The sequence below is a fragment of the Nipponia nippon genome, unplaced genomic scaffold (genome assembly GCF_047370975.1).
Source record: "Nipponia nippon isolate SJK-2023a ecotype South Korea unplaced genomic scaffold, ASM4737097v1 scaffold_1, whole genome shotgun sequence".
Taxonomy (NCBI): Eukaryota; Metazoa; Chordata; class Aves; order Pelecaniformes; family Threskiornithidae; genus Nipponia; species Nipponia nippon.
The window spans coordinates 140,084,542-140,107,040 of record NW_028262290.1 but is presented as its reverse complement, the minus strand read 5'-3'; the positions used below and the strand labels follow the sequence as shown (position 1 = coordinate 140,107,040).

Genomic DNA, 22,499 nt, shown 5'->3' with positions numbered 1-22,499 from the left:
GCTTGGCTGAATGGCAGCACTACTCAAACTCGGGACCTTCAGCACAAGGGGTGGTGGCTCCCTCACTCCTCTCATAAGACTGCACTAAGAAGAATTTGCATTATAAAGAAGAAAAGGCTCAAAGCCCAGACCATAAACATGGGGTCTTGGGGCCACCTGGTACAGGCAGGCAGGATCTCCATGTCTTTTTACGCTTGATATTTGGAAAGCCAGCAAGGGAAGGTGATGAGTTGCCTGCACCCCTTTTCATGCTCTTACATGGCAATGTCACTAGGGCTGCATGGAGGCTGATGATGCTGTCTGTATCATCTTGAAAAGTTTTGAACCAAACCTCCTGACTACACAAAAGCAGGATGGTGTTGAAATGTCCATTTAAATTCTGGCAGATCTGCATGGGTCTGTGTGTGCATCAGCATGTGTGTGCATGGGCATGTGTGAGGAGACTTGCAGAGAGATCCCAGTCAAAATCTTTGCTCTAGTTTCAATCAGAGTTTTTCAACTCTGATTCAGGGTATCAGAGCTGAAGCCAATAAATTGCCATAAGTGTTTTGGCATCAATGAAATTTTACTTATTCAAAAGCACTTACCATCTTGAAAGACTGTTTCTGTTCTTTCCATGGGGATATATCTATATATTTCCATACAGGAGTTTTGACAGAATCAAGTTAACTGCTGTGATCATTAATGTATATAAATCTCCCAGACTGAGCAAGACTGACAACTATTTTTGTAAAATGTCAGACACACAAATATTAGGGGACAGGGGAAAAGGTATGGCCTGCCGTGAAAGGTGGCAGCTTTACTTTTAGCTGCAAGCACTGCTGGGCCAATTAAAATGATCACAGAGGCTTGGCTCATTCGTATTTGGGGAATGTCCTTTGAAAACGTGCTAATGCTTTTGGCAGCAGATTTTGCTCATGGGACAAGTACCTTTAAATTAAACATACAAGAGTTCAGCCTTTAAGATTGGAAGGAAGATTGAAATAGTCTGGGGTGGCCTATGCTATTATATACCTTTATTAAACTCTGCGAAGCCAAAGAGACATGTCAGCTTTTCAGTGCACTGGAAGGTTTGTAGGGCTCTTGAAGGGCTGCTGCTGCTTTTCTGAAATGGTACAAGATATAGATGGGTCAGACACAGCAATATTTCCATTTACTTTCAGGATATGGCAGTAGAATTTCCCTGTACTCCCTAGGGTTTGCTCTTCTACTAAATGACAGTGCAGAACATGCTATTAGCAGAGATGCCAAAGCCTAGCTACCCTCTTGACACCTTAACCTCCCCAAGAATTATATTAAAGTAGTGGAAAGATCTACCACAGTCTCTATTTGCAGAACGGCAGGGACCTCTGGTACAGCAGCTGAGTGGGCCAGAAAAGATTGCTATATACAGCAACTGGCAGATGAAATTGCTTGGCTGCTCAGAAATGTGTTTCTGACTATTTCTCCAAATGCATCTTAAGCTTCGTAAAACACAAAGTGGAAAGGTGACTATGGATATCACGCATTTCAACGACCTGTTTGATTTTAATACACAGTTAACATTTTCTTAGCACATGGCAGCCGTGTGTTGCCCTCTACCTTGCACAGGCATCCTATAGAGTGCTGCTAAATTACAATTAAGGTGTTTGAAACAAGGAGAGTAGTGCACATGATGATTTTTACATCATGGGGCTGGCTAGGGATGCTGGTATAAGCCTTTTGCCTAGTGCCAGAATCACACCACATTTTAGCCTTGTAAGAGTGCAATTGATAGGGCTGCTTAGGCTATTTGTACTGCGATTACCACTGCGTTAGATTGTGTCAATATTAACTGTCAGAGGGGAGTTGCACTGCCTGCGGATAGCCATAAGCTTGCTGGCTATTTGTGGGGGGGAAAGAGGGTTGAATCCAGACAACTTTGGTCAAGAATAGGGATCTTTACCTATTCCTGATAACTCTAAAAACACCACTAGTTGGCCAGTGACTAAGAATAAATAACTGCTAAGATCTGAGGAAAAAGGCGCAGGAACAAAAGAGTAGCAATACTCACAGAAAGTCTACTTTATAATAACGTGCTATAAAGGAGGGGACAGAATTATGTGCCCTATAAATATACGGGCACTGGTTCACACAGTACGAAAACGCAGGCGTTGCTGAAGGGCAAGGCAGCACCTGGGCTGACTACAAGCACACAGCGTGCTGGAGAGCACAGGTGAAGAGACATCACTGTGGTCAGGGCAAAGCCATTTCATTACAAATAATAATATAGGTATTTTAACATCCATGCAGAGTAAAACTGACCCTAAAGACCCAGTTGCAGTGAAGTCCATTGAATTACGTCTACCTCCCAAAGGTGAGCCAACCCTTTGGTGAGTCTATCCTGCTGTTTCCAAGTTCACTGCTGGGGAAAAGGTGCGTGGCTGCCCTCAACTCAAGGGCACGCTGTCTGCCCATGTCCATGGGGAGCACACCTCTTGGTGCCAGCAGCTCTGAACTCTACCTTGCTGGAAATCTGGACGCCAGTCTGTCATCTGGGTCCATTTCTTCCACAGCCTTGCCCTTCCCTCCACTGTAAGTCCACAGAATTTCAGTGATTTCTTTCTTTCTTTCCCACCTTATAGTGGTTCTTGGTAGCTTTTGTTTGGGATAATTTTTTGAATACAGTGAAGGGAGTTTGTCTCAGTTAAAAATAATCTGAAATGAGTTGCACAGGCACCTGCACACACACAGAGCAGCAAGATACAAACAAAGTCAAACTCTTCTCATCTAAAGGAGCTTCGACCAGCTGGAAAGAAAAGAAGTAATACATTTTTATATGTAACATTTGTTTTTTATATGTCAGTACACTGACAGTGTAATTTGCAGCTGTTGGGTAGATGGAGTACAGTATGTACCACAGCATTACCCTGGTCTTAAAGGTCTCTAATGCAATCAAGCCCGGTGTGACCTGCAGGATATGCAGCATTCTGGCCTAAAACTGAGACTCAATTGCCTTACTATTTTTGTTGGATTACTTTAGAAATTATTTGGTGGGTTTAACACAGGAATCTTTAGTTCCTGCAATAATTTACAATATTTGCATATTATTTCAATGTTTCTCTGACTGTGTGCTCTGGCGCTTAAGTGCTCAGCTTTTGAGGGTGGGTGGCAAGCATCAGCTGCAGGGCTTGGGCAGCTGGATTATCCTGAGGATATGGATGGGAGAGAGCAGTGTGTCCTCCCCTCTCTGGCTGTGTAGCCTCTGGCAGGTGAGGCGGTGCCTGATCCCCACTGCTGCACTGTCACTGCACCCTCTTCTAGCAAGGGTGGTTGGAAGGCCCCGCTGGGGTGCGGAGCCGCTACCCCACTCTGTTCCCCTGCAGTTCTGCAGGTTTGTGCCACTCTCCACCGCCTCTGGATTTCCTAACCCACAGGAACCCATTTACCCAGCCTGCTGAAACAAAGTCTTCAGTCAAATGCCCCTCGCTTATATGGTGGGTGGATGAAACCCAAATGCTGGGTGGATTTTGGGAGGCAGGCAGCATGCCTTGCCTTGCTCAGCACCAGCTGAGGTGAGCTGTGCTCACACATTTCATCTGCCAGCATGGTGGGAGGTTCCTACCCTGCAATCAGAAACATGGGAGAGACTCCTTGCTCTGCCAGCTTTCCCCAAAATCAAATGTTGCATCCTCCAGTGGTGTAGGAGTAAGTACAGACCAGCGACCTTGGCTTCTAATGACACCAGGACCCTCTAGAGATCTGAGGTTTATCAGCAAAGCCCCTGTCCATGAAGCCATTTATCTCTCGCAGCTTATTTTTGCGCTGCTGGAGCGGTGGTTGCATCCTGCCCTGGCCAAGCCAGTTCAGTCTGGGTGGGTGGAGATGGGCAGATGTGGTAGGGAGCTGTGCAGGGGAGATGAAGGAGCCCAGCCGATCCGAGTGGTGGTGAGGTGGAGAACTGAGGGAGAAAGGGGAGAAATGGCATTAGAAGTGATGTGGATTTTCACATGGTGAAAACTAAATGTCTCAATAAACCAGGGAAAGTGGTCATGCATACCAGCAGGTGAAGTCCAACAGCAAACTAGAAGAAGAAAAAAATATATCCAATGTAAAACAAAAAGATTAAACATTGTTTATTTGACAACAAGAATCAGCATTTTGAGGGCTATGAACTGTGACTTGTGATACTTGAAGGTGACAATGTTATTTTGAACACAAGACTCTCCACTTGGTCACAGTCAACATTTCTGTGTGCTCTTCCCCTGCACAGGCATACCCAAAACCTGTCCCTGGCACAAAGGACTCGTGAGCCACCAGCGTGGGCTGCAGCCCCTCCGTGGAGAGCAGCTTCCCCCCAGCACAACCTCTCCATGGAGAGCAGCTGTCCAACGCAGTGACTGCAAGTGCAGGGCAAACCTGAACATTTTCTCCTGCACTTGTCCTCAGGGGCAGCTGAGGACTCTCGAGGTGACCTTAACAACGGGCAAACAAACAGGCGAATACACAACCCCATCCCAGGCAGACACATGGTGTTTGCAAGCTTCAGACGGAGGCGTCCAAGACACCCTGACATGGCTGCAGGGAGCCGGGTGCCAGAGCCCTCTGTAACCCAACTCTCCTACTTTTCTTTCCAGCTGGTTGAAACTCCACCAATACCTGGCACACTGCGCTACAGCCATCATGGTCCCCTCTGGCGGGGCACCTCGTGCAGCACCCATGCACCTCTGTGCTTTGGGGGCATACCTGAGCTGCACGCCCAGTGTCCCCTTAACATCCTTGTCCTTTTTCCATCCATTCAAGAACTTTGACAAAGGGTTGGTTCTGCCTGGAGAAGATCAAGAAGGAGGACTCCTTTTTCAGCTGATCAGAACGCGCTATCCTCTGTCGCCCGGCCATGCCGTGAGTGTGGGAGGGTTTGCTATTAAATGGCACCAAGTCCTGCCCGGCCGCTGGCACCCACTCGAGCACAGGGAGAGCTGCCCTTTCTGATGCAGGGCAGGGAGAGGGGCAGAGAGGCAGCCCTGGCTCCCCTTCATTTTCAGGTGACCTGGGTGCACCGGTGAGACTGGGAGTAAGTGGCTCCACGCAGGCAGGAGCAAACTGCAGGCAGTGCCTGGAACAGACTCGAACGTGGGCTTGAACTTTGACGCTGCTCCTTCCAGCAGCCTTGAAAGGGAGGGAGAGCAGTGGCATGACCAGCCCAGGCGGCTCTCACTGACTCGACATAAACATGTTTTTAAGCTCCCGGTGCAGCCGGCGGGGAACACGCTGTCGCTCGGGAGGCTGCCAGAACAACGCCAAGAGGCACTGCTGCTTTCCGCGGCCACCAGCCCCAACTGGAGGAGGCCATGCTGTATACTTATCAAGTGTTTGTCCTTAAAAAAAAAAAAAAAAAGAGAAAAAAAAAAAGGCTGGAAAGCTGTAAGCAGAACAAAAGAGCCAGCAGCTAGCAACTGAACAGCAGCCACACATTTCCTGAAGGGTATTTTTAAGGTTTATAATCGTTCACTCCTTATTTACAGTGCTGTTTTGTGTCCTTTTATCTAGCACTAGCTGCCGGTCTGCCCTCTGCTTAAACCAAGCTATTCACATCCAAGTGTCTGGAGCTCCACTGACTATGGGAGGCAAGCTTTGCTTTTTTAGGCTCCCAGCCCCAAACAGCTGGAATAATCTTCCAGCCGTATTGAAGCAGGCCCTCACATTGTTCAGGGTTTGGGCACTCTTAATCCTTTTTTAAAAAAAGCCTCAGCTGTGTGAAATGAGCACAAGCTGTGGCTGGTCACTGTTGTGTGCCATTAGAGTCCTGTCCTTCTGTCGCCAGGCATGGGCAAAGCCCGTTTATCCCAGCTGAGCTCTGGTGGCCAGGGACACAAGGACAAGCTGCCCACTTTGCCGAATGGGGACACACTTACACCTCAGAGACAACGGCATCTCTGCACCCACACTTCCCCAGCGCAGACCTGGTCTCACCTGGCTTGAACAGAAAGGTTGAGAGCTGACCTCCCTCTGGTCTGGGGTGTTTGGAGCTCAGGGTTTTCTGGTATAAGGGTTGTACTGCGCTGGGTAAGGGGGATGGGGCTGCAGCAAGAGCTGTCAGCCAGTGCAGTACCTTTAAATTGGCCATATGTGCACATACATGTTTCTGTCCAACATGTCTTGAATGTCTAAATGTATGTCACATACTCCTCCTCCTCCCCTAGGTGTGGCGCTCGATCGTAAATTCCTCCAGCACAACACATGCTGTCTTGCAGACCACATGGCAGGCAACATAGCGAGGCCAGCCTCTTGTCTGGTCTTGCACTCTGAAGGAGTTAAAAATCAGTTTGCTTGTTGTCTTCTAGAGACCTTCAGGAGTGTATGTGCCTCCTCTACTCACGAGCAGCTCAAACCATTTTGGCTTTTTTGTCCAAAAAATGGACAATTGTCCACAATTCACTGGTGCCAATGGGTAGCTTGTCACAGATTTCAGTGGACTTGGTGCGGGGTCTAAAGATGAATTATTACTAATCTAGTATTTATCATTTACATTGGTTAATATGTTGATCCCACATTATATTACACTTTTTATTGCTTGAAAAAGAAAATAAAGTGTTAGCGTATGTTAGAAGCATGTTGCAGAAGTGAATTACATCAGCAGAAGTTCTCAGACATGCTTATAGACAACCTATTGATCCATGACCTATATTCTGTATTCTATAGGCATACTCTATAAAAATGAGAACAACTGAATAACTGCTTCTGAATCTATTATTTTAAAAAAAACTTTTGTAAGTGAAAGTTTAACATAATGTACACCAATATACTGCTATTCTGCTAGATGTTTACATTAAAAAAAACCCAAACCTTCCAGTGTTAATACACTTTAAAGAAATGGTGAAGAGCATTTATTTTAGCCTTTCATTGTCAACAGCTTTGCTGGAAACTCCCTTCTGTTCCTATGAAATGAAACAACCCCCCTGTGAAAGAGCGTGCTGTTGAGGATAGACCTTCTCCCCCAAAACGCTCGTTTCCTATAGCAGTGGGTGCGTTCATTCCTGGGAAGAAATGGGAGGATCTGCAGTTCTTCTCTGCTCTGTTTGACTGCAATAGTGCAGATTTAAAGTCAAGACACGTCCGTCCTCTCCCGTAACATGAGTGCTCACAGGTGGAGAACGTTATTCTGCTGCGGAGCAAAGGAGAAGGCAAGGACAACTCTTTGAAGAAGGATGAAAACATCTCTTTCAGTCAGCCCTGAATACTAATCTCTGTAATATCATTTCCAAGGTCTGCCTACATCAATTTATGGTACTCCGGTGAGTAGTTTTGCCATTTCTCCAGCTGTTCTGACATGGATGTTTTCATTCAAGAGACAGAAGCCTGGGAATATGCAGAAGGTGCTATGATTTTTTATTTTTTTTTCCTCAGGTGAACTGATCATCCAGTGGCCTTGAAAAATCATCAAAAGCTTTTGGAAGTATGACATGCCTCTGAAGCACTGTTCCCATCCTTCAGCTGCAGAAGATATGCTCAGAGCGTGCACAACCTGGCACCAGCAGCAGGAGGAGGAAGAACAGAGGAACAGGAGGGCCAGGCCACAGAGGCAAAGCTCCTGAAGGGATCTGGAGCAGCAGAAGGCTTCTGGGCATCTCCACAAATAACGTGAATAACAAAAACTTAAGTGTGTCCCCAGTCAGAGTTTGAAAATGAAGCTTTCTTCATCATGTATTTATGTAAAACCTGAGGCAATGTTGATTAGAAACAAGGGAGAGTTGTTCAGTGAGTTCAGAGGGTTTTATAACAGGCCCTAACTAAGCACAAACAAGTGCTTCTGTGTCAACACAAACTAAGTTTTATGCCTGAGCAAACAGCTTCCTATGGTGTGTGAAGCAACGACACATACCTGTTAATATCCTGAGTGGTATAAACCATCTGATCCACCCCTGCACGAAGGTTGAATTCCTCCAGTAATACCCTTTGGAAGCAGGGGAGTGACACTGGGTCGCCAATACCCTTTGCAATGCATGTTACTCATTGTGCTGCATGCCACAGCGGTTGGAGGAAAGGACAAGTATCCCTGCCAGGTATTGCACCCTGTTTCCCAGTTAATTTGTTAAAAATCAACCAGGAGTGTTGGGGACAGTAAAGCTGCTAGAAAAGAGAAAGCCACAAGCAGAAACACTTAGAAAAGAGCTTTTAATGCATCTGGTTTCTTGGTATGCCTCATATATCAGCATCAGTTACAGTTAGCTGTATCTTCTGTAAAACGTCTGCTCAGTTAGCAAGTTAAGTGGTATTTGGGCGTCCCAGGAGGAGTAAGTGTGGCTCAGACAGAGCTCTCAGGTGCTCGCGCTGCTGCACTGAGGGGTACGGAGCCCTGAGTGATGAGCCTCACGTCTTCTCCTGCGGTCGTGTGGCACCGTGGCTGGCCCCAAACCCGGACAGACCTGCAATGCTGGTAAATGCAGCCAGTGGTGACGAGCTGCGCAGAGGCAGCTCCAGACTGACACAGGTTGTGCCGGCAGCCAGTGGGGTTCCTCTGCAATAATCCCACTGGCATTTGCTGCAGGAGAAATATTGTCTGGGATTTTCCATTATCTATGCACCCTGACCAGCAATGACACAGCAATGACGTTGTTTTGAGCTCTGTATTTCCAGCCTCCCGCTACCACCCAGAATTAGTAAGGGGACTTGAGTCATTTACCTAAACATAAACGTTCACTGAAAATTGAGAAAGCCAAGAGCGTCCATACAAGGTATTTGCATGGGACTGGCAGACGTGACAAAGGACCTGTGGAAGATGTCTGTTCTGCTGGAGTGACAGATGAGAGACAGGCAGAATACTCCAGGGTTCCTCATATAGCATCAGGTGTCTATTTTTAGGCAACTGAATTAGCTGGGAGTCAGCTCACAGCTGAAACCATCTAAATGCAGGTACCTACCCATGCCCCAGGTGTCTAGGGTCCCATTGCAGTTAGTTGAACTCCGCCATTGAAGACAGGAGAGCTATTCAGCTGGCCACGTGTAGGCGTCTGCTTCAGGAGGAGCTGATAGCTTTCTGGAGTCCTCTGGATATATCAACTTTGGTCACTAGAGAGAGAGCTCAGATATCCAACTAGCACATTGGCACATACATAGAGACATGTACGTAGTGTCGTTATAAGGTGTTGTACTTGGTGTGCTGAATCCCACGTCAAGGTTCTTGGTTTTCAGGCCCAGTCCCCTAAGGCAACCTAGTACAGAAAGCCCAACCTATAAACAGTGACAGAAACAATTATATTTTTTCACTTGCTTTTCTTACTTGCCTTCCAGACAGGGCATATCTGGATGTATTGTATTAACGTAACTTAAAGTGTGGCTGTCCTAAACTAGAAACTCTCTGTCACCTTCCAGGAGGATGCTTTGCAGCCCCAAACGGTGGGAATGGGGGTCACTCCTCTCGCTGTGTTTGCTGGCATCGCAGGTCTGTCTGGGTTTTCAGGACATGACTCCAGAAAGGCGGCGCGAGCCTTGTTCCTCGAGGCTCTCCCCCTCACACAGCAGGAGATCAGGTAGACCCTTTCTTTTCTTGCCTCTTGCTGCTAGGAACAGCAAAGCAAGGGGGTGACACAGGAAAATCTGCGCTAATTCTATGTGGGCCATTTTGTTGCACTGTTTTGGTTTTCTTTCATAGCTGCAGCCGGAATATAGAAGAGAGCTGGTGAGGAGCAGCTCCTGATAGCCTATGCATGTTTTTCTACTTATATAAAAGATTACCTTATTAAGAGGCCTCAGAATATTCTCAGGATTGTGTTCTAGCCTCTTGCTGTGCCATCCAGCATTCTAGATGGCAGGGAAGAATTCAGACTGCCCACAGGGATTTTCTGCCCTTTCCTCCCTATGAAGCGAGTGAAGAGCTGTAGGGCCAAGCGAGACTGCCCACTGGGGCGTCCTGCTTTCGCTTTGCTGACTGCAAGGAGGAGCAGCATCTGGCCAGCTACTGAGTCAGTCATTCTGTGTTGAATGTGCATGCCAGTACGGACGTGCAAAGCCACCTTAGGGACTGTCATACAGGACTGAGATACAGTCACTTAAAATTGTGTTGCCAGCTTTTAGGGAACGCAAACCCAAAGATGTTAACCCAGAACTGTGACCCTTTCTCCTCACCATCCCCACCTCCCCAAATTAGCTGAGCCGAGGGATCATAAACTGCCAAGTTCTACCCTCCGTTGGCCAAAACTGCTCAAGAATTTAAGGGCAGACAGTTCTTGGGGGTTATAACCTGATCCTCTCAAGTCATCGTCACTACTGTAAGGGGGGAAAAAAAAAACAATCTATTTTTCCAGTCCAGTAGTGTTTCTTATCAAAGGTAGCTTGTTTTGTAATAGTGCTATGGGAAGGACATGATTGCACGCTAAGGGCAAAGTCTGGTGGATTTGAAAGCTTGGTTAAGCGATAGGGAAAAGATGATAATGAACAATCGCTTATCAAGGCTCCAGGGAGATTAATCTGGATGTGTGCCCAAGGCACCAGTAACAGAATCAGTGTACACGTTTTAGCTAACGATCTGGAAGAGAAAACATAGGTTGCTTTGGCATGGTTTCTGTTGACATCAAGAACCTGGCTGTGTAAGGTCCTGATCAGGGGGCAAAGGGGGGAAGTGTAACATCTGCTTATCTCCTGTGAAACCAGAACGCCTTTTAGCCGTGAGTAAACTTGCTGATGTCAGTGAACCTCTGACCATGCTAGAAGCCAGTCCTGTACCTCCGGTGCTTTGCTGAATCAGGAGCCGGGTGTGTGGCCTCTGCCACTCACTGGGTTTGTGCTGGGGAAGGAAAAAAAAAAAAACCAACATTTTAACTTCTGGTACCTTCTGGACTGCAGGAGCTCGGCTGGAACTGATGGCCTGTGAGCAGCGTGCTGCGGAGAGACCGCGGTGCCTGCTGGGGCCACGCGCTCTACACGGGCCGCACGGCAAGGCGGGTGCATCCCCACCACGTCCGCGGCATGCCTGGCACTCAGGCGCAGCATGCGTGCCTCCCGAGCCTGCCATGGATGAGGCGTGGAGTGCATGTGTACGGATTTCTGCCTGGAAAAACCTCCAAGTCTCCAGGGACTGCAAGACAGTAAAGGTGGATGGGGAAAACACAGTGGGTGTTTTTGTTGGTGGTTTTGTTTTGTTTTGTTTTCTGTCGTGGCTTAGTAAAGTCCCTGGTGTACTTCTAGTTCGGGGTTGTTTCTCCCAACACACCTGACATACTGATATATGTCAGAGTGGTACACTTCTGTTATTGCAAAACGCTTAAAGTTAACACCACCTGATCTGCTTCACTGGCCTTACAGGTGAAAAAACATTGTTAAGAAGGTGAGAAAACATTGTTAAGAAGGGGAAACTCGGCACACAAGGCTGTCGCTTGTAGATGGGTCTGGCTGTTTTTCACTTCTCATTTTTCAGGTAAAGTACCTACAGAAATTTTTACAGTTACTCTATCTCCTTAAAATTAAGGGAGATGCAGGACATTCCCAGGCAAACACGAGTCTGCTAAAGCACCAGTTGTGCAGGACTGTTTTATCACGGCACAGTCTGGTCTGTCTGGTAACGACTGTTCCCTTACAAACCAGCTATTAAAAGCCAGTTGTCCCATTGCTTCAAAGCTGGAAAGAGGCTTTCCTTTAGCCTGTGGAAAAAGTTATTTGTTATAGACTTGATGATGGATGTCTTTTTTTATATAAAACTTACACTGATGGTGAATATTCACACTTTACAGCTGAACAGAAAAATAGGTATTTTAGAGGGTAGAATGTGCACTGACAAAGGACTCTCAATTCTCATCTCTGAAGATGGATGCTACCCTAATTAGAAAGAATGAGTGAGGTGATGCACTGATTTTAGGCACTATGTAAACTCTCAGCAGATACAACATCAAGCGTAAGCAGACCGTTCTTCCAGTGTTTCTCTCCCCTGCTACACCTATTTGACACAGCAGGAAAGTTGCTTTGCTCAACTCCATTTGATAAGACTTAAAATAAAAAAGGCCCTTGCTTGCACTAGACTTCTTAGAAGAAAATAAAGATACTAGACAACCATTTAGAAGATTTTATTATAAAATTATTTCAACATCTACATCCAAGTGAAAGGCTTAAAACCACAGTTCTACTTTCAGGAATAAAAATTCAGTAAATGCTGAAAAAGGTACTGTATTATCTAGGTAGCTAGCCCGTAAGTAACTTTTAACGGTACAGATTCCACGTGGGTTCCTTAAGTGGAACACACCTCTGTCTGCACCGTGAACGTGTCCTGCAGCTTCTCCCTGCAAGCAAGATTACAGATGTGTTTACAGCACCCATGTGCTTCAGCTGCCTTCAGACAGAAGTTGCAGCTCCTACCTGGAGTAACTGCAGCTATGTTACAGATGTACATGAGATCAGAACTCACGTTCAGACATTACCGGGTGCAGACAGAGAGGTGTAATTTGTGTTAACTTGACAACAATGACTACCTAGGTATGTTTTTGTGACCTTGTATTCAATACAAAATCAACAAATATTCAAGTACATTATGGCAGTGAAGGCAGCTTTTTCACACCTGTATATTATAGACAAAGACTTTATTTTTATTATCCATTTCATTCACTGAGCTGAGCTCAGATACATGATCTGGTGACCTTTGGTGACTGCAGCTTATTCGTTGGGATAAAAACAGCCTTGATGCAGTACTGAAGTCATTATGCTTGGTAGTTATCACCAGTACTGCTAACTTTAGTTTTTAAAAGAAGTGAAGCATATCAGAATATGATTTTGGTTTTGATTGAGAAATCTGTCCCAACAGGACTTCTAGAACACAAAGGTAGTTCCAGCTTTCTCTGGTTCCTATTAAAAAAAACCCCAAACTTGATATTCACAGTAGAGTACGGAGTGGCTTTCTGTCCAAGAAATGCAAATCTGTTTTAGAAAACTGTCATACGTCTGAGCAGGATGCTTTACATACTATACTTGCAACTTCTTGCAAAGAATCATATACACTTAAGATAATATGCTAATTAGTAAAAAAAAAAAATATTCAAGTTATATTATACAGCCCAGATGAACTTTGACTGGCCAGTTTGGCAATGTCCAATAGTTTAACTTCTATTCTGTTGCTAAGTTTACCTTGCTTACAAGGGGGAAAATGCACAAAGATGATGGGAAAGGAAGAAGCTTATAGGGAATGGAATATTTTCCCAACAGCTCTCTCCCACTGGCACTGTTCCTGTGACAATTCCCCATTATTTTGCTGTTCATAGAAGTTATTCTACAGTTTTCAGTGCTGTTCATATTTTGAAACTTCTCATTTCCTAAGCCCTTTCCATTGCAACGAACAGTTCTTCGAATAAAATTCTAGTTCCAACAGCACTCTTCCTGAAAACCTTTCAAACAGACCTTCGGTGCTCATCACAGCTTTCAAGGTGTGAATGCCCAGGCACCTCTTTGAGCTACTGTGGTCCAATACAAATGTGACAAAGAGGACAGGCAGATTTTGGTTCAGTGTACTGAGCCACTAATCTAACAGCATGACAAAAAGGAACCACAAGACCATGTTTTGAACATGCTGCTGTTTCCCACATCATGCTTACATAATACACATCACCGAAACCTTTCCATTCAACTTGCATTTCTGACTTCAGTTCCTGGAAAATCCCAACCTACCTACTTGGCACATGCTTTCTGGAGTGCAGGGAAGTAGGCTAGATGCAGCCTAACCTTAAAGCTGCTATAACCAAGTAGCTTTCCATTTCTTTCCAGTAGCTTTCTAAAATATCCCGAATTCCTTCTCAGTTACCTTATGCATAGGAGCCTTACTTGGCTAGTTTTTCCATGAACAGCTTAACATAAAAAAATCTAGCAATGTAACCCACAGAGCAAGGCATCACATAAGAATTATTACTGGAATACAGTTTTTTTGAAACGGGACTTCCTTATATATGGAAAACACTTTCTCCCTACCTCCCAGGGCTCCCTCCCTCCCAGTCAGGCTGTATTTGAATGCTGTTTGTATCTTGCTACAAGACTGCCACATTATGTGGATCTTTTCCAAATGTTATAAATACAGCTTTAAAGTACAGATGTTATCTATCTACCTGAGAAGTTCTGTAATAAGATGAACTGTTGATAACTATTCTAGGAGAAAAATATACACCAGCGTAACTGTCATTTATCGCTATTCAGAATTCAAGCATTAAACAGGCCTCAAAAAATTGCACACCTCTACCACATCAACTCTTTGATCACAAGAAAAAACCCTCTGTTTTTCCTCTAGACACATCTCTTCTTTAAAGACATATGTGCTCCTATTTTCCTCATCCTGAAGTCCACAGCAAGATTTCACATTCAGTGCATACAGCCCAGGCTGTAACATCCTTATCTTTCTTCTCTTCTGCCAGTCCTGAAACTGAAGAATTTGCTGGTTTGGAGGTAGATGAATACTTCCAAACGCTAGTCTTTTTTGAGAAGCCAGCTTGATCCCCTTGGGTGCCTGGATACCAACTTCTCTTCAGAGAGCTGCACTCTGCTTTGATACATTCTTTGGGCTATTACTTGGGACGCACCAGTCATCCGCCTCTGAGGTAGCCTGGTAATGCTTGGAAGCCGATTTGTTAAAAACTGGGAGTTTTTCTACTGATTCTGTTGATAGGGCCTAAAAAAAAAAAAAACAAGAAGAAAAAAGTTACTCAGTTTCTACCTCTCAATAATGCCACTTTGCAAAAATTCATGCAGTATGTACCTAGAATTGGACATTTGAAACCAGTTACAAATCTTACTGGCATTTCTTAATAAAAATGAGAGCTTTTTCTACTCTACTATGAGCAGCAAATTTGTTTATCTTAAAATGATACTGAGTAGTTATCTCACTGCATTAATGGTAGTTATCAACACTATCTTTTATTCAACCAAATCAAAATACATACCTTCAAGTAAATAATAGCATCTGTTCCATAACCACATATGGAGTAGAGATTTAGATCTCCTTGAAAGTATTTAGCATACAGCCGAGAAATTGGCAAGCCATACCCAAAGCCAGCCTAAAAATAAAGTACAAGACAAAATTAATTTATTTTTTTACTAGCTCTTATGACTTAAAATTAAAGAGCTGGAAAGTGTTCAGAGATTTTAAACTGTTAGAAAGTCCTTTGCCCTTACTCATCTCAAAAGAAAATGGAAATCTCTAATCAGTTTCATACAGAATGTTGAAACTGACCATTAAAAAAACCAAAACCACAAGAAAGAAAAAAACCGAATCTCCATGGAAGAGGGAGGGTTTATATGCACATCTTACTTTTACACATTACATTTCTGTATTTTCCCTGCCTTTTTTTTTGCACAGCTTGATTAATAAAAGGAGTTTGCTACTGGTAGATAAACAACAATAGTCTAAGCCTATTCCAGTTGTGCTTGCCTCCATAAAGAAAGCATAATCTACATTAAGTTTGAGGACTGAGTGGGAGTGAAGACCAAGTAAATTACTGTCATTGGAGCATAAGAAAAAAAACAGGGTTAGATTCAGATTGGAATGGTCTTCTTCATTTATACCTTTAAAAGCATATTTTTGTCCACTAAGCTAGATATTAAAAATCTGTTTCAGAAAGTGTTAATTTATATTTATGAGGCTCAATCTTTGCATACCCCACAAAGCAGTAAGGTGGACATAGCGTTCCATAATTTATTAACCTCCCAATCTGTCCAACACTTATAGCAACCTTATTAGTAACATGAATATTGAAAATATCTTACAAGAGGCGTATTTCGACCACCATCCATACTTGGCCTTGGTGCTGTGGAATACATGTAGCTAAACAGCTGCTCAATTTTCCTTACTGGAACACCACCTCCTCTGTCTGAGATCTGATTTAAGAGAGAATAAAGTTAACTACAATCATGTACTAAGAATGGGATTTAAAATGCTGTTATTTGAACAATCCCTTCCAACAGTAATACACCCAAACATTTGTTTCGCAGCATATTATTTTTTCAGTTAATAATTGTGCTAAATGGAGGCTATCAAGAAAAGGCTCATGCATAGTATCTTTGATCTGTTGTCAAGAGGCTGCAAGTTCTTCTAATAGAATTTGCTGCAGCATATGCAATCACGAAGGTTACGTTAAGCCCATACTGTACTAGGCCAACAAAATACCTTAATTGCCAGGTCTTCTTTTCCTAGAACAACTGTCACTTCAATTGGAGAAAGGGAAGGACTGTTTTCTTGGAATTCAACAGTTGCCCTCATCGAATTCTGTGGAAATGAAGATTACCATTATCATGAAGTGTTGAATCTATTGCACTTAAAACCATACCCCTGTTATGCAGAGGCTGAGCACAGTTACCCTCCATTCCTACCAGTGCCTAGCTTCCAAGGAACACAATTTAGTGTAGCAGGAGCAGAGGAGGTCTCACACCTAAAAGTGACTAAACATAGCCAAGACTCTTCTATGCTTGAAAGACTACACTGTTCTTGCCCAACATTTAACTCAGCCAATGTATATTAAATAACCTAACTCCCTTAAGAGCCTCCAGGTTTCTGGAGAAGAGCAGAGTTCAGCAGTTGCTGCAGGCTGCCAGAATTCTGAACCCCATGTTGGCAGCACATTAGTTGGGTCCCATTCACTACTTCAAGACGTATCACCCACTCCACAGAAAAGGCACAAGGGCAAACCCGCACTACAGGTGTAATCCCTAAAAGCAGAAGGCTAGCAGTGGTGACAACCCCGTGTCCCACTTTTACTCTCTCTCTCTCCCTTGCCCTGTCCCATTTACCACCACACGGAAGTGTCCAAACACTCTACTACAAACTGCAATCATTCCTTTCCCAACTGCCAAAGCCATTTTCCCAAATAAGAAAATTTTAGACATCTCACTGCCCTAAGCAAAGCTTAACTTCATTCAGACCTAGCTAGACATTTTAAATATTGATGCTCCAGCTCAGACTACTAAGGAAAGAAACAGCTTATACTGATGTACCTTAATGAGCTCAAAAAGCATGTGAAAAAGATGAGATGGAACATATACGATGTTAATTGGCTCTCCTGGAAATTTTCCTAGAGGAAGGAAAAAGACAGACAAGATTTAAAACGGTGATGGAATTTTTCTGTATTGTATACAGATTTTACAATAAACAAGTTGCAGGCCAGAACAAACAAGAAAATAAGTCAAGTGTCAGTTTTGGTTTTTTCCCTCCAAATGAGCAATCAACTTTATGCACTCATAACAGTGTTTAGATTGTAATTACCACTTGCTCAATAAGTTTATTTTCAAATAAACTGAAAAAAATCAAGTATTAATTCCATTTTATAAGTAAAGGATTTTAGAGGTTCAGCAGATTGCCTGAGATCAGACCCATGCAGGTATCTTGGGCCAGAACCAGTGTTTCTCAGTCAGCCCCACTTCCCCACCCCAGATACAGAGCTCTGCTCTATCAACTTATCATGTTACTTTAAGTACAGGTGAGTCTTACTTCTCTCAAATTCATAAATACTACCTCAGGAAATCTAGTGGTTAAGATACAATGACATTTGAGTTCTAACACAGGAGATTAAATGAGGTGCTTATAACTGAAAATGAAGAGGAACTAGCCCAAGACAGATCAACTGCTATGTACCATTACGGCTATAGAAATGGGAGCCTTTTGGTTCAGTAATAGCAGCAGTTTGGCTACCGACTGGAAGACAGACATAAAAGCTCTCTTCTTACCATTCACTTGATTCAGTTTCAGTTCTGGAGATGTTAAGTAATACTGGTCACACAACATCTTGGCACTTTCAAAAGCATCTGAAATATTTATTTAAATAAAATATGTGAAATGTAATGTCAAATACTGTAGAAATTCATTCTAATGCAGTTAAAAAATCATACTTTGCCATGCATCAGCTGCTAAGGTGTTACAGACTCTAAGCCTGTGTTTCAAAGGAATGATAACATTGCACCCATCGTGTACATTAAAAACTGAGAATAAATAGGCAATTACAGCAGTAGGGGTAAATCTTCAGTACAATTTGATAATTCTGTAAAACAGATACATCTGTTACCTACCAGTAGGTAAGGCCAATCTCAATGCCACAGACAACTTTAATTCCTACCTCATCTGTCACTTGCTAGGCCTTATTCCAACACATTTTTTTACTGCTACTTTGTATTTTAAATTCTGTCCTATAAAAGCTCATGTTCTGACAGAGTGCTTTCAGCTATTTCAATAAAAAACAGTCAGCATCCTATACAACATATGTTGGTTACACAGATTGCTTGCAATCAGATATAAATACTGATCATGAAGAGAAACACTAAGGATGTGAGAATACATACCATTCACCACTTCAACAACATCACAGCAAGGATCAATACTTCCAATGTGCCTTGGGTGCCCTGAGCCAGATTTACCATCAAAAAGAAGGGCTGTTTGAGATGAAAACAATACTATATTTAATCCCAAATACTATGTTATAAAAAGCCTTAGATATAGAATAATACAGTGTGATCACAGCATATAGTCACATAAAATACTGAGTGTTGTTTATGTCTTTTGCAAGTTAAAAATACTATCTACTGGCAGCAAACTATGTTGGCTTTTCTGTAGTTCAATATCTAAAGGCTTTTCAGATGTAAGGAATGAGATCCCTACATACTCCACACAAGACTCATTACAATTAGTCTGTAGTCTAGAAAACAAGTTTTCCCATTACTTTCCTAAGTCATACATTCAGTTTCTAACTTTTCAGTGTCACACAAAATCATCTGAGGCAGACCTCCAACACGTTTAAGAAATGTTTACATTAACATGTTTCTCATTAGGTTAAAGTTTTTCCTCAGGTAAAAATTTCTACTTACTGTGTTGGTTCATTAGCATCCGTGTGGAAATACGGCTCATGTAAAAACGATCCAAAAAATATTGAATGTTTTGATTGGTGACAGGATCTACTTTAAAAGTGTCTTTGTACTCAATTACTCCTTCTGCCATTGTAGGAACCACATCATGATGTCTGTTTCGGACTCTAATTAATGTATCTATAAAGCTAGGTCAAAAAGAGATCTTTTTAGAACATTATTCTAAGACTACATGGAGGCAAGCTTTGTACAATGTCATCATCTAATCCATCAGCAGCACAGATAAGTGCATAAACAACCTTAATATTAATAATACAGTCTTAATAATAATAATAGTCTATTTTTTCATTCCTTTAAAAGTATTTCCTCACTGACCTAAACCAGAAGAGTTTGATATTTTTAATACAAAAGGTGTAATCATCAGCCATGTCAAATTCACTGCCTGTTTACTCATTCATAATAGTTTGAGCAGAGGAGAATGTGAGGAAGGGAAAAAGACCCTTAGCTGATATCTTGGAAAGAAGCGGGGATGTGACAGCACAGATAATTTTTGTTGATATTTCTCTGTCATGACAATTGAAGGGGCAGTATGCCCTTGAAACCGAGCTGCAATGGGTCATATTTATTTGCAATATTGCTAAAAATGATCAGATTTAAACCAGCTTGTTCTATGCAGAGCACTTCATGCTAGATTATCAAATTCAGCTCATGACAGCTGTCATTCTAAACTGACTACATTGTGAAAAGTGGAACGTGAGATCAGAAGTTCAAAGAAACAAATGAAAAGCTTACTCAGATAAGACTTTTTGGTCATTTGGGCTTTTCTGATGGAACTCAACCAGCTCCATTAGGCTTTGGATGTACCTATTGAAAAAGAACACAGGAAATACATACTATTAATTTGATTTTTATTAGTCTAGGAACAGAAAAAATACTTTGTCTTGTCCAAATCATTACTCTTAACAAGTCAGCTAGAAGTCTGAAGTATCTTTGAAGTATCAAAGTTCCATCCAAGTATGGAATCACAGATGGACACCTCTTGACTGTCCGAACCCTAGAAGTTTTAAAAGTCTTTTCTTGTGCCTGCCACCCAGAAAGGCATCTAAACCCTCACTTTAGGTAGGTAGGATCCCCTTACAACTCTTGAGAAGTGAAGTGTTTCAAAAGAAGATCCAAATGACGATACTGCTCAGGAAGCCATCTGAGCAAAATTTTTCCAAATCTGATCAGCTTTGGCACAAGCTAAGTACTTGAGCCTCTTGTGCTAACATCTGACAGCCTTGACGCATATTGCAAAGGCACAACTGTTTGCTAGATTAAGAACAGTTTCTGGATCTCACTCTAATACTTTTGCCCTTTATGTCGGTCATCCTTGCAAATGCTGCAATGGTGCTAGTAAAGCACCATTAAGGTGCTTAAACCACAAAAGGTTAAATCAGATTCAACCACTGCGTCAACTGCAGAGATTATGTTAACTGAATTCCAAACACTCACTGCACACGCCAAGGCAATACGCTATGGAATGGAAACTGTTAGTAATTCCATCAGTGAGAGACCCAAACAAGTGTATAGTCTGCTTTCCCATTTTTGTGTAGCTCTGAGGGTCTGTAATGCCACATGAAAACAGCACATGTTTTCTTCTCTCCCTTCTTAAAGGATAAGAAGTGAGATTTGGTCTACCAGCTATTTCAAACTGTTAGTTTAAAAAAAATACTATTTAAAAAAACCCAATACAACCACGTTGTTTTTCAATTTCATTTTAGTATGCTAGAAAAGAACAGTGTGTAACATCCTGCAATTCGGCTTTGATGAAGGACCTGCATTTCTAGTGTATTTTGTTATTGTTTTCTACTATTCAAAAAAGTCTATGATAACCAAGTTGTCAAAGCTGTGTTATTTTACAGGCTGAAATCAAGCGGCTCTTACTTACCAGCTTTTTACTAATTGTACTGATGGAGTGGCTAGTAATTTATCAGGAAGAAGATCAATTTCTCTCAGTATGTTTGCAAACCTCACAGGAAGTTCTTGTCGCAAAAATGCAAAAGAAGTTCTCTCACATCCATTAGTTGAGCCTACGAATAAATCCAAAACAAAATCTTGTTTAGGAAGTTTCAAGATACAAGTACAAATTGCAGTCTTGCCACTGACTTCTGTACTATATTCCTTCACAATCAGCATGCTATTACTGGCCAGTTCTCGTAAGTGTACATATGTGTTTGTGCTGAATGTTGTTTATACATGACAGCAAAACACAGCATGTTCCTGGGAGGAATACTTGTACATTCCCCGTTCAGACACGGGACTTATTTGTAATCCTCTGGAAGGAGCACTCCAGCCTTTGCATACACGGGCTTCTTCAGGGTGACGTCTGAAAATGTCACGTGAGCACAGACTTCACAGCTGCCAACGCGGTAATCGGATCTGGGTACAGTTTGTTCACTCCGTCGGGACAAGACTAACGACTCCTCCCCGACAGCGTGTACCGCAGATCACGGAAACACCCATTAGCCGACTTAACTCTTAGCCCGCCCCCATCCCGTTAACGCCACCGAAACGGAGCTGTAGCCTATCTTCAGCTTCGATCGAGGCAGTCACAGCTCACCATCGCCTGGCAACCGCCCGGCGGGGGTCTGAGACCGGGGGCGCTCGCCCAAGGCGACCTCCCCACCGCCGCCACCCCGGGGCCGCTCCCCTCCCTCCGCGCTGGCGCTGGGCAGCCGGGCCAGGGGGCGCCGGCGCCTTCAGCGCAGGCGGAGCGCGGACCCCTCCAGGCGGGGATCGCCGCCTCCCCCCGCCCCAGCAGCGCCGCTCCCACACCCCTTCCTCCCGCCGCAGCCCCCGGCCTCGACCCTCAGCGGCGGACACCCTTGCCGGCCGGACTGCTCCCCCGCCCCTGCCGCCTCTCACCGAAGTCCAGCAACTGCTTGATGGAGAGCGGGGAGGGGGAGAAGCGGGAGAACTGCTCCACTTCCCGCGGCAACCGGCCGCGGCTGCCGCTGGCCCCTGCCAGGGGGGCGGCGGTGCGCAGGGCGATCCGGGCGGCCTTCATCGCTCCCGGGTGGGTGGGTGGGTGGGTGGGTATCCGTTAGGTGCCGGTGGGGCTCGCGCTGTCCCCTCGCTGTGGCGGGTGGCTTCACGTGCCGCCTCTATTTACAGTCCCCGGGGGGCGGGGCTCCGGCAGGCCACGCCCCGCCGCCCCTAACGGAACGTTCCCCGCGCGGGGCGGCTCGTGACAGCCGCTGGCGGGGCTCCCCCTGGCCCCCCCGCCGCCCCGCTGGCCCTGCGCCGCCTCCCGCGACCTTGTTTACCGGGCAGGGGCTGGGCAATGTCAGCGGCCGGGCGGCCTTGCCAGGGGCCGTTGGCTGCTCGGGGGGACCCGGCCTTCCGGAGGGAGCCGGCGGGATCCCCCGGGCTGTGGGGAGCGGGCCCGGGCCGCCCTGCCCCGGGCGGTGGCGGCTGGCAGCTGTAGCGCCAGCTGTATGGCCAGCCGTGAGGCGTGCGCTGATGTCTTGTGGGTGAACCAAAGGGGAAACCGTCTCTTTGCGCTGACTGCCAGCGGTGGAGTTACTGCAAGTCCAGGGTCGGCGCAGAGGGTACGTGGAGGTGCACAATCAGATCCTAGCCGCAGGGTTCAGGGTGCTTGACATGTAGGTCATCGCTGTGACCTGGATTGATAGTGACCAAATATCCGCAGACAGCTGCTCTGGTGACGCACGAGCCCCAAATCACCCTGT

General features: G+C 44.5%; 1 protein-coding gene across 1 annotated transcript; it reads right to left on the bottom strand.

Annotated features, from left to right (window-relative positions):
* Nucleotides 1–11,999: 11,999 nt before the first annotated feature.
* On the bottom strand, nucleotides 12,000–21,831 carry PDK4 (pyruvate dehydrogenase kinase 4). Its single transcript, XM_087774513.1, has 11 exons — nucleotides 21,673–21,831; nucleotides 20,696–20,837; nucleotides 19,558–19,629; nucleotides 18,769–18,953; nucleotides 18,247–18,336; nucleotides 17,638–17,715; nucleotides 16,909–16,985; nucleotides 16,085–16,183; nucleotides 15,685–15,795; nucleotides 14,862–14,975; nucleotides 12,000–14,590 (listed from the first exon to the last, which is right to left on the bottom strand). Exons 1-11 carry the CDS (start codon nucleotides 21,812–21,814, stop codon nucleotides 14,447–14,449), a joined length of 1,254 nt encoding a protein of 417 aa, XP_087630639.1. The 5' UTR covers nucleotides 21,815–21,831; the 3' UTR covers nucleotides 12,000–14,446.
* Nucleotides 21,832–22,499: the final 668 nt, after the last annotated feature.

What these genes read in the sequence shown, in the direction of transcription:
- PDK4 (XM_087774513.1), bottom strand. Translation starts at nt 21,814, where the DNA reads ATGAAGGCCGCCCGGATCGCCCTGCGCACCGCCGCCCCCCTGGCAGGG. An exon ending in GTACAATTAGTAAAAAGCTG is followed by an intron (nt 19,630 to 20,695) that starts GTAAGTAAGAGC and finishes CTTTTTCAATAG; the next exon opens with GTACATCCAAAGCCTAATGG. An exon ending in TGTTGTTGAAGTGGTGAATG is followed by an intron (nt 17,716 to 18,246) that starts GTATGTATTCTC and finishes TAAATATTTCAG; the next exon opens with ATGCTTTTGAAAGTGCCAAG.